We start from the raw sequence: 14,945 nt of genomic DNA, 5'->3' as shown, positions 1-14,945 counted from the left end.
AATTGTATGGTAATACATCCTACTACTGCTTGTATGGTAATACATCCTCCTACTACTACTACTTGTATGGTAATACAGGCTACTACTACTTGTATGGTAATACAGGCTACTACTCCTTGTATGGTAATACAGGCTACTACTACTTGTATGGTAATACAGGCTACTACTCCTTGTATGGTAATACAGGCTACTACTCCTTGTATGGTAATACAGGCTACTACTCCTTGTATGGTAATACAGGGTACTACTCCTTGTATGGTAATACAGGCTACTACTCCTTGTATGGTAATACAGGGTACTACTCCTTGTATGATAATACAGACTACTACTACTTGTATGGTAATACAGGCTACTACTCTTTGTATGGTAATATAGGCTACTACTACTTGTATGGTAATATAGACTTCTGTTGTATGGTAATACAGACTTCTTCTACTTGTATGGTAATACAGGCTGCTGATACTACTACTTGTATGGTAATACAGGCTACTACTACTTGTATGGTAATACAGGCTACTACTACTTGTATGGTAATACAGGCTACTACTACTTGTATGGTAATACAGGCTACTACTCCTTGTATGGTAATACAGGCTACCATTTATTGTATGGTAATACATCCTACTACTGCTTGTATGGTAATACATCCTACTACTGCTACTACTTGTATGGTAATACAGGCTGCTACTACTTGTATGGTAATACAGGCTACTACTACTCCTTGTATGGTAATACAGGCTACTACTCCTTGTATGGTAATACAGGCTACTACTACTTGTATGGTAATACAGGCCACTACTCTTTGTATGGTAATACAGGCTACTACTACTTGTATGGTAATACATCCTACTACTACTACTTGTATGGTAATACAGGCTACTACTACTTGTATGGTAATACATCCTGCTAGTGAGAAGTGGGGGATGCTTGGTTGGGTGTGTACGGAGTGTGTAATTTCATATGTAAAAATAATAAATCACAATTGCACCGCCAGCTTGATTGAACAAACAAAAGTTCATAAATTTGCTATGTCAGTGGGTCACCCCAATCTCCCCTGACTATAGCCAAATTCGAATGAAAATGACATGTGTATATGAATATGAAACTCTCCAATGCAGTCAAGTAATATCACTTTTGATTATATTGCAAAGAAACTCACCACAGTCCTGTTTAGATTAATCTTTCTCCTGTATCCAAGTGGTGTTGTTGATATTCTTGTGATGCTGGTGAGTATCCAAGCTGGGATAGTAGAATTCCTCCTAATAAAGGAAGATCAATTAAGATGGGACGTGAACACCCTGAATAAATATCTTGAGCTAGGCCTGGTACCTAGAGGCCTGAGATTGAATAAGTTTCCTACTTTCATCACAGATGACAAATCTTTTATTGAGAGATGGAATGAACATTTAACACAGTGTTCTTACAAGTTAATGAAATTGATTTGTGAATTTAAGGTAAAGGCCATTGAGGATCTTGGCACCAAAATTAAGGAATTACAGGACGAACTTAACAAGAGAAGTGAGGAACCAAGCTTCTTGAAATTTGATGCCACTCTGCAAAAAGTGTTGGCAGAAGCCAAATCTGTATTATTAGAGGCTAAACGCACGAAATATTTACGTGACTTACAAGACTACAATCTAAATAGAGTCTACGTCTGGAACAGAAGGGATCGTTTTGCCCTAAGAAAGGAACAAAACAAACAAACCCCTTTTTACAACAGGGGCAGAAGGGGCAACAGATCAAGGGCCAATAGAGACAGACGAGTGAATTTTCAAGAAAGTGAGGGGGAATCCTGGGATGATGGCTCCTCCTCAGGAGAGGATTTAGCAGCACCGGAAGCCACGATAAGACCGAAGGAGGGTTCGAATCGGCTCCCCCAGATCCTGAAAAACAAAGGGCAGGGCCCAGTACCAACTACTTCACACTACAGGGAAGAACAGATACAACCTAGAATAAGCCAAGGGCCTCCAGGGGACACGGAAAGAGCCCAGATCGAGCAGGTTTTTCAGTTACCCCCAAGAACATCAGAAGGGGGGGGAAGAGACACTCTAGAACACTACCAACAACCGAGGGAACAAAGAAGATACCCCCAAAGAAGAGGACGAAAGAGGGGAAACTACAGGGACTAAATGTTATCAATTTGTCAAGTCATGTATTAAATAAATCGGAATTGGAGGTACTCAGCTTAGGTTTAACCTTTGTACCAACCATGGACTTTAACCTATTTAAGACCCTTTTGGACGTTAATAAAATGATACGTAACATGACCCTTAAGAAGCATTTCAAGTCAGAAACAAGGGAGTACCACGAATCAGATGAGAGTCCACGGTCCATAGACAATGAGATAGAGAGTGGGGTTTGTATGAATTTCCAAGAACTCTGTGACGTTAGAATCTTGGAATCTCTCCAAGGGGAGTTAGAAGAGGAAGGGGCCAGGAGCCTAAGGACTCCAAAATTAAAGAGCAAATCTTCATTTTACCCCCTACAAAGTAGGGGTCCCCTCTTGGAGAAATTCCAAAAGAGAGTAGAAAGCGATCTGGTCAAGCTGCAATATACCACACAAAGGGGACAGGAATCCAATATAACGCGCAGACAGAAGGAAGCTCTAAATAGCTTGAAAGTTAACAAGGGTTTGGTGATAAGATCTGCTGATAAGGGCGGAGCCATTGTGGTTCAGGATAGAACCAAATTTGTCCAAGAAGCGTGGAGGCAGCTGAGAACAGAATCAGATTATGAAACACTACAACAGGATCCTACTAGGTCATTCCAGCGACAACTGGTCTCCTTGGTGGATGATGGGGTAGACCTGGGCTTTATTGATCAGGAAACCAAAATGTATCTACTGGTACAGGATCCGGCTATACCGGTGTTTAATCACCTTCCGAAAGTACACAAGTCTACTGATAATGTCCAGGGGAGACCAATTGTCAGCGGAATCGGCTCACTTACTGAACATCTTTCAGAATGGCTGGATGACATTCTACAGCCAATGGTAAACACCCTTTGGAGCTTTTTAGCTGACACAAAACATGTCCTGAATTTACTCACTGACGTAACTTGGCAAAGCAATTATTATTGGTTAACTGTTGATGTCAAGTCTCTCTATTCCACTATACCCCACGAGAAGGGACTTGAGGCTTTAGAATTCTTCCTCTCCAGATGGTACACGGGGAACCGGGCATTTATTGCATATGTTTTAAGAGTCACTAGGTTCCTTCTCACCCACAACTATTTCCTGTTTGAGGGGGAGTTCTTTCTCCAGAGGCGTGGGACGGCTATGGGGGCCAAGTTTGCCCCCTCGTACGCCAACCTATTTATGGGTTGGTGGGAGCTCTCCCATGTCTTTGGGGGGCGAAACCCCTTCAGACAGGAGATAGTGTGGTATAGACGGTTCATAGACGACCTGTTGTTCATCTGGAAGGGATCGAGAGAAGATCTGGAAGAGTTTATTAAGGGTCTCAACCAAAACACGGCAGGGATCAGTTTTACTTCAGATGTTCAGGAACACACAGTTAACTTTTTAGACATCACACTGAAGGGCCAGACAGGTCAGAAAATTAGGACTGAAACCTATCGAAAACCGATCTCAGGTAACTCACTCCTACATGCAACCAGCTGCCATCCAAAGAAGGTTTTTAAAGGGGTAGCAAGAGGGCAGTTTATCCGCTTAAGAAGAAATTGTACTAGTCAGCGTATATACGAAGAACAAGCGGATGAGCTCACGACTAGGTTGTTAGAAAGAGGTTACCAAAAGTCGATAGTTACTAAGGAAAGAAATTTGGTCAGAAGAATGGACAGGGCCAAGTTACTTGAACAATCTAAAAGAAGGCCAAAAAACAGCAATGGGAACAGGAAGCAGGATAGGAGAGAGTGGGAACAACTAAAAGAGGGTAACAAAATTATGTTCATAACTGATTATTCACGACAGTACCATCAGATATGCCAGATAATCAAAAGTAATTATCAACTACTCTCGGCTGATGATGCATTAAAAGATACAGTGAATGAAGGCATACGATTTGCTTACAAAAGGAATCGTACGATTGGTAACATAATAGCCCCCACTAGACTGAAGCAGGAAGAGACCAGTGGCTCAACCTGGCTGAGACTTAATGGTACATTTAGATGCAATTATCTTTCCTGCAAGGCATGTGAAAGAGTGGTAGTGGGGGATTCATTTAGGTCTCTAGTCACAGATGAAACTTTCCAGAAGAGACTGTGCCTAAACTGCCGGTCAAATTTCGTGGTATATCTAATATCATGCACACATTGTGCCCTCCAATATGTAGGTCTAACGACCAGGGAGGCACGAGTTAGAATAAAGGAACATCTGGCTGATATAAGAGCAGGTGAATTAAAAACGCCTCTGATCAATCACTTTTCCGTGATACACCAAAAAGATCCCAGGTACTTTTCGTGGACTATCATAGAGAAGGTCCCTGTACAGAATAGAGGACTGGATAGAACACGGAAACTGGGAGAAAGGGAGGCCTTCTGGATTTTTAGGTTGAGAACCAGGTCTCCAGAGGGCCTGAACTCAGAATTCGATTTAATTAATTTTTGGTAGCTGTAGTAATTCCCTCATAATTTCGTACTACACAAACAATTTCTAATCAGCACTTAAAAATTTAAAAAGTCTATAAATATAAACTACATTAATTATAAATGCACACAACAAAGGATAACCCAATCAAAATATATATTTCAGTACTTGATATCTAACTAGTTGTAGAACAATGCCCACACGATTGTAATAATGCACCCCTCCCCCCTCCCCCTTAGCGCAGCAGACGCACACTATATAGATAGAGCTATTCAGCCGCATCTATTAGGGTTAAACGTACATTTATTGAGTGAGGGCTCTTCACTTTGTGAGGTTACTTTCGAGAAACCATCTAACAAAAGGACAGGGGTACCGCTAACACACCTCCTCCACATATACTATTAAAGTGGAAGGCGGATTAGTGCTGTGGAAGCGATGGGGCATGCAAGCCTATAGGGCGGAACTAGAGGTGTGATTCATACGTCACTCATGTAAACAAATACACACGCATCCTCGAACAGCTGTAATCAAATCCCTTTTTTTTTGCTATGAAAGTTTGTACACAAAGGGATAGTGGGCATTATCAGACCCAGGCAGTCTCAGGTCCCACAACTTTTTCTATTCTAAGATGTTGTAACGTTCAAGATACGTAAGATATTAGACAGCATTACATACACGGAGATATGTTGATATAAAAATGGGAAAAGATAAATGCAAATTTTGCTTATATAAGCTATAAGTCTAATTAAATACAACTACAATTTGTTTCAGCAGTAAATTAGATGTGACGATGGGCACTTTTGTGCGGTCTGTGTGTCGGCAAAGGAAAGTTTACAGTTAAAACTTTAAGAGGGCTGCACAGACTTCGCCACACCTAATAACATTAGTGATGTCAGTAGGCAACACAGGTGCCTGATAAATTAGGAAGTTGAACATTGGTCAACCATTAGAAAGGTGTGAATTTCACACCCAATTGAAACACAGAGGTGGGTTTTTAAGCTGTGAATTTTACTAACACTTTTAAGCAGGCTAGGATTAAGGCACACGCCGAAACCGGTCAGCCTTTTTGTTCTCTGTTTTTTCGTTTTATTGTTTATACACTCTTACCCTGGGGTTATGTAACCCTATTGTTATAAATAAAGAATTTTTGTTTTTCACTCGTTTTTTGGTGCTCCAAACTGTCTTTTGTTTGTGAGAATACATCCTGCTACTACTACTTGTATGGTAATACAGGCTACTACTACTTGTATTGTAATACAGGGTACTACTCCTTGTATGGTAATACAGGCTACTACTACTTGTATGGTAATACAGACTTAACTTGTATGGTAATACAAGCTACTACTCCTTGTATGGTTATACAGGCTACTACTACTACTTGTATGGTAATACAGGCTACTACTACTACTTGTATGGTAATATAGACTTCTACTTGTATGGTAATACAGACTACTACTACTTGTATGGTAATACAGGCTACTACTACTTGTATGGTAATACATCCTACTACTACTTGTATGATAATACAAGCTACTACTACTTGTATTGCGTGTCTGTAGGTGCAACCAATTCAGAACTGACTACTAGATACTCATAGCTAGTACAGCAATGAAAGTGAATAATTAGTCAGGATGGTAAAAGTTTATTGAATTGCTCATATTTTGTGTCTAATCTAGTTGCACAGTAATCCTAGAATGCGTAATCTATTTACTCAGTATATTGTGTTGCCTTGCAGGGCTATAATGAAATTCCATAGCATGAAAATGGAAGAAATAAATAAAATTATCCGTGACCTTTGGCGGAGCACTTACCGAGGACAAGGTATTTTACTTTTTTTTTTTGTACTTGCATGTGTGTTTACTATTAAAAGTAAAGAATCACAGTCTCTAAATATATATTTAGTAAAAGTAATTAGCTTTTTCTTTCCTACAAATATGCAATGGAAGGTCATTTCTTTAATACAGATATGCTCTTCTGACCTTTCTAATGATATTTTTTCAGATATTGAATACATAGAGATTCGTTCAGATGCAGATGAAGGTGCCACTGCTGCTGATAAAAGGAGAACATACAACTATCGAGTAGTGATGATAAAAGGTGATACTGCTTTGGACATGAGGGGACGTTGCAGCGCCGGTCAGAAGGTAATTTAGATTTTCTACATAAAGATTTCATTTTTAGAATAACTATTCAGACTAGTTTTCTAGTTATATCCAAAATTATTGGGACATGAACTTAAGGCAATATTTTTATTTAACTAAAACAATAACATTATAGGTTTCACTTTAATTTTTACTGCTTGTCCCTCCCTCCTCACGCTTATGTCCTTTTGCAGAGCTATTCTACTCCAAACAATCTTCTATTCATTGAGCTTCTTGAAGGAGTCGATTCTGTGTACATAGAATTACAGGGGAACAATGTGACTGAAGGGACAGTAAAGTCAAAGTTAGACTTTCATGATTCAGACAGAGCATACAATTTTAAACAACTTTCCAACTGACTTTTTTTCTAATTTGTTTTGTTCTTTTAGTATCAGTTGTTAAAAACATAAGCTCAAGATTGTCATTGGCTGACCCAATGTGTTCAGCTAGCTCCCCAGCCAACAAAGATTACCAAGAGATTGAAGAAAATGTTATAATGTCAGTCTTTCCCCTAACCTCTCCTCCTTTAAACATTCTCTAAAGACCTTTTTTCTTGCAAGATGTATCGAGTCCACGGATTCATCCAATACTTGTGGTATATTCTCCTTCCCAACAGGAAGTGGCAAAGAGAGCACCCACAGCAGAGCTGTCTATATAGCTCCTCCCCTAACTCCACCCCCCAGTCATTCTCTTTGCCGGCTCTAAGCAATAAGGAAGGGTAAAGTGATTGTGGTGACAAAAATGTTAGTTTCTCCAACATAGGTGTGTCCGGTCCACGGCGTCATCCTTACTTGTGGGATATTCTCTTCCCCAACAGGAAATGGCAAAGAGCCCAGCAAAGCTGGTCACATGATCCCTCCTAGGCTCCGCCTACCCCAGTCATTCTCTTTGCCGTTGTACAGGCAACATCTCCACGGAGATGGCTTAGAGTTTTTTAGTGTTTAACTGTAGTTTTTATTATTCAATCAAGAGTTTGTTATTTTAAAATAGTGCTGGTATGTACTATTTACTCAGAAACAGAAAAGAGATGAAGATTTCTGTTTGTATGAGGAAAATGATTTTAGCACCGTAACTAAAATCCATGGCTGTTCCACACAGGACTGTTGAGAGCAATTAACTTCAGTTGGGGGAACAGTGTGCAGTCTCTTACTGCTTGAGGTATGACACATTCTAACAAGACGATGTAATGCTGGAAGCTGTCATTTTCCCTATGGGATCCGGTAAGCCATTTTTATTAAGATAGTAAATAAGGGCTTCACAAGGGCTTATTAAGGCTGTAGACTTTTTCTGGGCTAAATCGATTCATTATTAACACATATTTAGCCTTGAGGAATCATTTATTCTGGGTATTTTGATATGATTATATCGGCAGGCACTGTTTTTGACACCTTATTCTTTAGGGGCTTTCCCTAATCATAGTCAGAGCCTCATTTTCGCGCCGGTATGGCGCACTTGTTTTTGAGGACAGCATGGCATGCAGCTGCATGTGTGTGGAGCTCTGATACATAGAAAAGTCTTTCTGAAGGCATCATTTGGTATCGTATTCCCCTTTGGGCTTGGTTGGGTCTCAGCAAAGCAGATTCCAGGGACTGTAAAGGGGTTAAATATAAAAACGGCTCCGGTTCCGTTATTTTAAGGGTTAAAGCTTCCAAATTTGGTGTGCAATACTTTTAAGGCTTTAAGACACTGTGGTGAAATTTTGGTGAATTTTGAACAATTCCTTCATACTTTTTCGCAATTGCAGTAATAAAGTGTGTTTAGTTTAAAATTTAAAGTGACAGTAACGGTTTTATTTTAAAACGTTTTTTGTGCTTTGTTATCAAGTTTATGCCTGTTTAACATGTCTGAACTACCAGATAGATTGTGTTCTGACTGTGGGGAAACCAAGGTTCCTTCTCATTTAACTATATGTATTTTATGTCATAAAAAAATTTAGTAAAAATGATGCCCAAGATGATTCCTCAAGTGAGGGGAGTAAGCATGGTACTGCATCATCCCCTACTTCGTCTACACCAGTCTTGCCCATACAGGAGGCCCCTAGTACATCTAGTGCGCCAATACTCCTTACTATGCAACATTTAACGGCTGTAATGGATAATTCTATCAAAAACATTTTAGCCAATATGCCCACTTATCAGCGAAAGCGCGACTGCTCTGTTTTAGAAAATTCTGTAGAGCATGAGAACGCTGATGATATGGTTTCTGAAGGGCCCCTACACCAGTCTGAGGGGGCCAGGGAGGTTTTGTCTGAGGGAGAAATTTCAGATTCAGGAAACATTTCTCAACAAGCTGAACCTGATGTGATTAATTTTAAATTTAAGTTGGAACATCTCCGCGCTCTGCTTAAGGAGGTGTTATCCAATTTGGATGATTGTGATTATCTGGTCATTCCAGAACCACTATGTAAAATGGAAAAGTTCTTAGAGGCCCCGGGGCCCCCCGAAGCTTTTCCTATATCCAAGCGGGTGGCGTACATTGTTAGTAAAGAATGGGACAGGCCCGGTATACCTTTAGTACCTCCCCCCATATTTATAAAATTGTTTTCCTATAGTCGACCCCAGAAAGGACTGATGGCAGACAGTCCCCAAGGTCGAGGGGGCGGTTTCTACTCTACACAAGCGCGCCACTATACCCATAGAAGATAGTTGTGCTTTCCAAGATCCTATGGATAAAAAATTAGAAGGTCTGCTAAAGATGTTTGTTCAGCAAGGTTCCCTTCTACAACCAATTGCATGCATTGTCCCTGTCACTGCAGCCGCGTGTTTCTAGTTTGATGAGCTAGGAAAGGCGATTATTAGTAATTCTTCTTCTTATGAGGAGATTATGGACAGAATTCGTGCTCTTAAATTGGCTAATTCTTTCACCCTAGACGCCACCTTGCAATTGGCTAGGTTAGCGGCGAAAAAATTCTGGGTTTGCTATTGTGGCGCAGAGCGCTTTGGTTAAAATCTTGGGCAGCGGATGCGTCTTCCAAGAACAAATTGCTTGACATTCCTTTCAAGGGGAAAACACTCTTTGGCCCTGACTTGAAAGAGATTATCTCTGATATCACTGGGGGCAAGGGCCACGCCCTTCCTCAGGATAATAAAATAATAAAATAAACCTAAGTTTCGTCCCTTTCGCAGAAACGGATCAGCCCCAAGGGCTACGTCCTCTAAGCAGGAAGGTAATACTTCTCAAGCCAATCCAGCCTGGAGACCTATGCAAGGCTGGAACAAAGGAAAGCAGGCCAGGAAACCTGCCACTGCTACCAAGACAGCATGAAATGCGGGCCCCCGATCCGGGACCGGATCTGGTGGGGGGCAGACTCTCTCTCTTCGCTCAGGCTGGGGCAAGAGATGTTCTGGATCCTTGGGCGCTAGAAATAGTCTCCCAAGGTTATTCTCTGGAGTTCAAGGGGCTTCCTCCAAGGGGGAGGTTCCACAGGTCTCAGTTGTCTTCAGACCACATAAGAAGACAGGCATTCTTACATTGGGTAGAAGACCTGCTAAAAATGGGAGTGATTCATCCTGTTCCATTAGGAGAACAAGGGATGGGGTTCTACTCCAATCTGTTCATAGTTCCCAAAAAAGAGGGAACGTTCAGACCAATCTTAGATCTCAAGATCTTGAACAAGTTTCTCAAGGTTCCATCGTTCAAGATGGAAACCATTCGAACACTTCTTCCTTCCATCCAGGAAGGTCAATTCATGACCAAGGTGGATTTCAAGGATGCGTATCTACATATTCCTATCCACAAGGAACATCATCGGTTCCTAAGGTTTGCATTCCTGGACAAGCATTTCCAGTTCGTGGCGTTTTCTTTCGGATTAGCCACTGCTCCTAGGATTTTCTCATAGGTACTAGGGTCCCTTCTGGCGGTGCTAAGACCAAGGGGCATTGCTGTAGTACCTTACTTGGACGACATTCTGATCGAGCGTCGTCCCTTCCTCAAGTAAAGGCTCACACGGACATTGTCCTGGCCTTTCTCAGATCTCACGGATGGAAAGTGAACGTGGAAAAGAGTTCTCTATCTCCGTCAACGAGGGTTCCCTTCTTGGGAACTATAATAGACTCCTTAGAAATGAGGATTTTTCTGACAGAAGCCAGAAAAACAAAACTTCTAGACTCTTGTCGGATACTTCATTCCGTTCCTCTTCCTTCCATAGCGCAGTGCATGGAAGTGATAGGTTTGATGGTAGCGGCAATGGACATAGTTCCTTTTGTGCGCATTCATCTAAGACCATTACAACTGTTCATGCTCAGTCAGTGGAATGGGGACTATTCAGACTTGTCTCCGAAGATACAAGTAAATCAGAGGACCAGAGACTCATTCCGTTGGTGGCTGTCCCTGGACAACCTGTCACAAGGGATGACCTTCCGCAGACCAGAGTGGGTCATTGTCACGACCGACGCCAGTCTGATGGGCTGGGGCGCGGTCTGGGGATCCCTGAAAGCTCAGGGTCTTTGGTCTCGGGTAGAATCTCTTCTACCGATAAATATTCTGGAACTGAGAGCGATATTCAATGCTCTCAAAGCTTGGCCTCAGCTAGCGAGGGCCAAGTTCATACATCAACCATCAGGGGGGAACAAGGAGTTCCCTAGCGATGGAAGAAGTGACCAAAATCATTCTATGGGCGGAGTCTCACTCCTGCCACCTGTCTGCTATCCACATCCCAGGAGTGGAAAATTGGGAAGCGGATTTTCTGAGTCGTCAGACATTGCATCCGGGGGAGTGGGAACTCCATCCGGAAATCTTTGCCCAAGTCACTCAACCGTGGGGCATTCCAGACATGGATCTGATGGCCTCTCGTCAGAACTTCAGAGTTCCTTACTACGGGTACAGATCCAGGGATCCCAAGGCGGCTCTAGTGGATGCACTAGTAGCACCTTGGACCTTCAAACTAGCTTATGTGTTCCCGCCGTTTCCTCTCATCCCCAGGCTGGTAGCCAGGATCAATCAGGAGAGGGCGTCGGTGATTTTGATAGCTCCTGCGTGGCCACGCAGGACTTGGTATGCAGATCTGGTGAATATGTCATCGGCTCCACCATGGAAGCTACCTTTGAGACGAGACCTTCTTGTCCTAGGTCCGTTCGACCCACTCCAGCTGACTGCTTGGAGATTGAACGCTTGATCTTATCAAAGCGAGGGTTCTCAGATTCTGTTATTAATACTCTTGTTCAGGCCTGAAAGCCTGTAACCAGAAAAATTACCACATCATTTGGTATATCTGTTGGTGTGAATCTGCAGGATTCCCTTGGGACAAGGTTAAGATTCCTAAGAGTCTATCCTTCCTTCGAGAAGGATTGGAAAAAGGATTATCTGCAAGTTCCTTGATGGGACAGATTTCTGCCTTGTCTGTGTTACTTCACAAAAAGCTGGCAGCTGTGCCAGATGTTCTAGCCTTTGTTCAGGCTCTGGTTAGAATCAAGCCTGTTTACAAAATTTTGACTCCTCCTTGGAGTCTCAACCTAGTTCTTTCAGTTCTTCAGGGGGTTCCGTTTGAACCCTTACATTCCGTTGATATTAAGTTATTATCTTGGAAAGTTTTGTTTTTGGTTGCAATTTCTTCTGCTAGAAGAGTTTCAGAATTATCTGCTCTGCAGTGTTCTTCTCCTTATCTGGAGTTCCATGCGGATAAGGTGGTTTTGCGTACTAAACCTGGTTTTCTTCCAAAAGTTGTTTCTAACAAAAACATTAACCAGGAGATAGTTGTGCCTTCTTTGTGTCCTAATCCAGTTTCAAAGAAGGAACGTTTGTTGCACAACTTGGATGTAGTTCGTGCTCTCAAATTTTACTTAGCAGCTACTAAGGATTTCAGACAAACTTTGTCTTTGTTTGTTGTTTATTCTGGTAAACGGAGAGGTCAAAAAGCAACTTCTACCTCTCTCTCCTTCTGGATTAAAAGCATTATCCGATTGGCTTATGAGACTGCCGGACGGCAGCCTCCTGAAAGAATCACAGCTCACTCCACTAGGGCTGTGGCTTCCACATGGGCCTTCAAGAACGAGGCTTCTGTTGATCAGATATGTAAGGCAGCGACTTGGTCTTCACTGCACACTTTTTCTAAATTTTACAAATTTGATACTTTTGCTTCTTCTGAGGCTATTTTTGGGAGAAAGGTTTTGCAAGCCGTGGTGCCTTCCATTTAGGTGACCTGATTTGCTCCCTCCCTTCATCCGTGTCCTAAAGCTTTGGTATTGGTTCCCACAAGTAAGGATGACGCCGTGGACCGGACACACCTATGTTGGAGAAAACAGAATTTATGTTTACCTGATAAATTACTTTCTCCAACGGTGTGTCCGGTCCACGGCCCGCCCTGGTTTTTTTAATCAGGTCTGATAATTTATTTTCTTTAACTACAGTCACCACGGTAACATATGGTTTCTCCTATGCAAATATTCCTCCTTAACGTCGGTCGAATGACTGGGGTAGGCGGAGCCTAGGAGGGATCATGTGACCAGCTTTGCTGGGCTCTTTGCCATTTCCTGTTGGGGAAGAGAATATCCCACAAGTAAGGATGACGCCGTGGACCGGACACACCGTTGGAGAAAGTAATTTATCAGGTAAACATAAATTCTGTTTTTTATTTTCTCAAGCAAGAGTTTGTTATTTTAAATGGTACCGGTGTGTACTATTTACTCTCAAGCAGAAACGAGATGAAGATTTCTGCATGGAGGATGATGATCTTAGCATTTTGTAACTAAGATCCACTGCTGTTCCCATAGAGGCTGAGGAGTATAGGAAACTTCAGTTGGGGAACGGTTTGCATGCTATGCTGCACTGAGGTATGTTCAGTCATTTTTTTTTCTAGAAACATTGTGATATTTCAAGAAAAGGCTGACAGTATCCCCATGAGGGGAAGGGTAAGCTGTATTCAGAGACTTAGTGTGGAATTACCAGCTTGCATAAGGGCTAAATTAATCCTGGTTGACACTTATTTGGTTAAGAAGGCTAACATTTTTATTAGGAGTATTGGAAAACGTTTTTTGAGGGACTGTTGGAGGTTCATTTGGCTTATTTAAGGTTTTGTAACCCTCATGGCTAGCTTGAAACGCTTTAATGTGTTTCTTTAAGGCCCCACAGACATCGAGTGAGGTGGGGGGGGGGCAATTTTCGCGCCTCAGATGCGCAGTTGTTTTCTCCAACATAGGTGTGTCCGGTCCACGGCGTCATCCTTACTTGTGGGATATTCTCTTCCCCAACAGGAAATGGCAAAGAGCCCAGCAAAGCTGGTCACATGATCCCTCCTAGGCTCCGCCTACCCCAGTCATTCTCTTTGCCGTTGTACAGGCAACATCTCCACGGAGATGGCTTAGAGTTTTTTAGTGTTTAACTGTAGTTTTTATTATTCAATCAAGAGTTTGTTATTTTAAAATAGTGCTGGTATGTACTATTTACTCTGAAACAGAAAAGAGATGAAGATTTCTGTTTGTAAGAGGAAAATGATTTTAGCAACCGTTACTAAAATCCATGGCTGTTCCACACAGGACTGTTGAGAGGAATTAACTTCAGTTGGGGGAACAGTGAGCAGTCTTTTGCTGCTTGAGGTATGACACATTCTAACAAGACGATGTAATGCTGGAAGCTGTCATTTTCCCTATGGGATCCGGTAAGCCATGTTTATTCAGAAAGTAAATAAGGGCTTCACAAGGGCTTATTAAGACTGTAGACTTTTTCTGGGCTAAATCGATTCATATATTACACATATTTAGCCTTGAGGAATCATTTAATCTGGGTATTTTGGTAAAATAATATCGGCAGGCACTGTTTTAGACACCTTATTCTTTAGGGGCTTTCCCTAATCATAGGCAGAGCCTCATTTTCGCGCCGGTATTGCGCACTTGTTTTTGAGAGGCATGACATGCAGTCGCATGTGTGAGGAGCTCTGATACATAGAAAAGACTTTCTGAAGGCATCATTTGGTATCGTATTCCCCTTTGGGCTTGGTTGGGTCTCAGCAAAGCAGATACCAGGGACTGTAAAGGGGTTAAAGTTAAAAACGGCTCCGGTTCCGTTATTTTAAGGGTTAAAGCTTCCAAATTTGGTGTGCAATACTTTTAAGGCTTTAAGACACTGTGGTGAAATTTTGGTGAATTTTGAACAATTCCTTCATACTTTTTCGCAATTGCAGTAATAAAGTGTGTTCAGTTTAAAATTTAAAGTGACAGTAACGGTTTTATTTTAAAACGTTTTTTGTTCTTTGTTATCAAGTTTATGCCTGTTTAACATGTCTGAACTACCAGATAGACTGTGTTCTGAATGTGGGGAAGCCAGGGTTC

At 41.8% G+C, this 14,945-nt stretch overlaps 1 protein-coding gene across 1 annotated transcript in view; it reads left to right on the top strand.

The window, feature by feature from the left end:
• RAD50 (RAD50 double strand break repair protein) overlaps nt 1–14,945 on the top strand; it is a 917,823-nt gene that overhangs the window by 835,978 nt on the left and 66,900 nt on the right. The window contains exons 21-22 of the mRNA XM_053719284.1: nt 6,279–6,364; nt 6,545–6,687. Coding sequence (XP_053575259.1) covers nt 6,279–6,364; nt 6,545–6,687 — 229 coding nt within the window. The remainder of the gene's footprint in view (nt 1–6,278; nt 6,365–6,544; nt 6,688–14,945) is intronic.

Source organism: Bombina bombina, chromosome 6 (assembly GCF_027579735.1).
Source record: "Bombina bombina isolate aBomBom1 chromosome 6, aBomBom1.pri, whole genome shotgun sequence".
NCBI classification, from domain to species: domain Eukaryota; kingdom Metazoa; phylum Chordata; class Amphibia; order Anura; family Bombinatoridae; genus Bombina; species Bombina bombina.
This window is presented reverse-complemented; position numbering and strand designations above follow the sequence as displayed.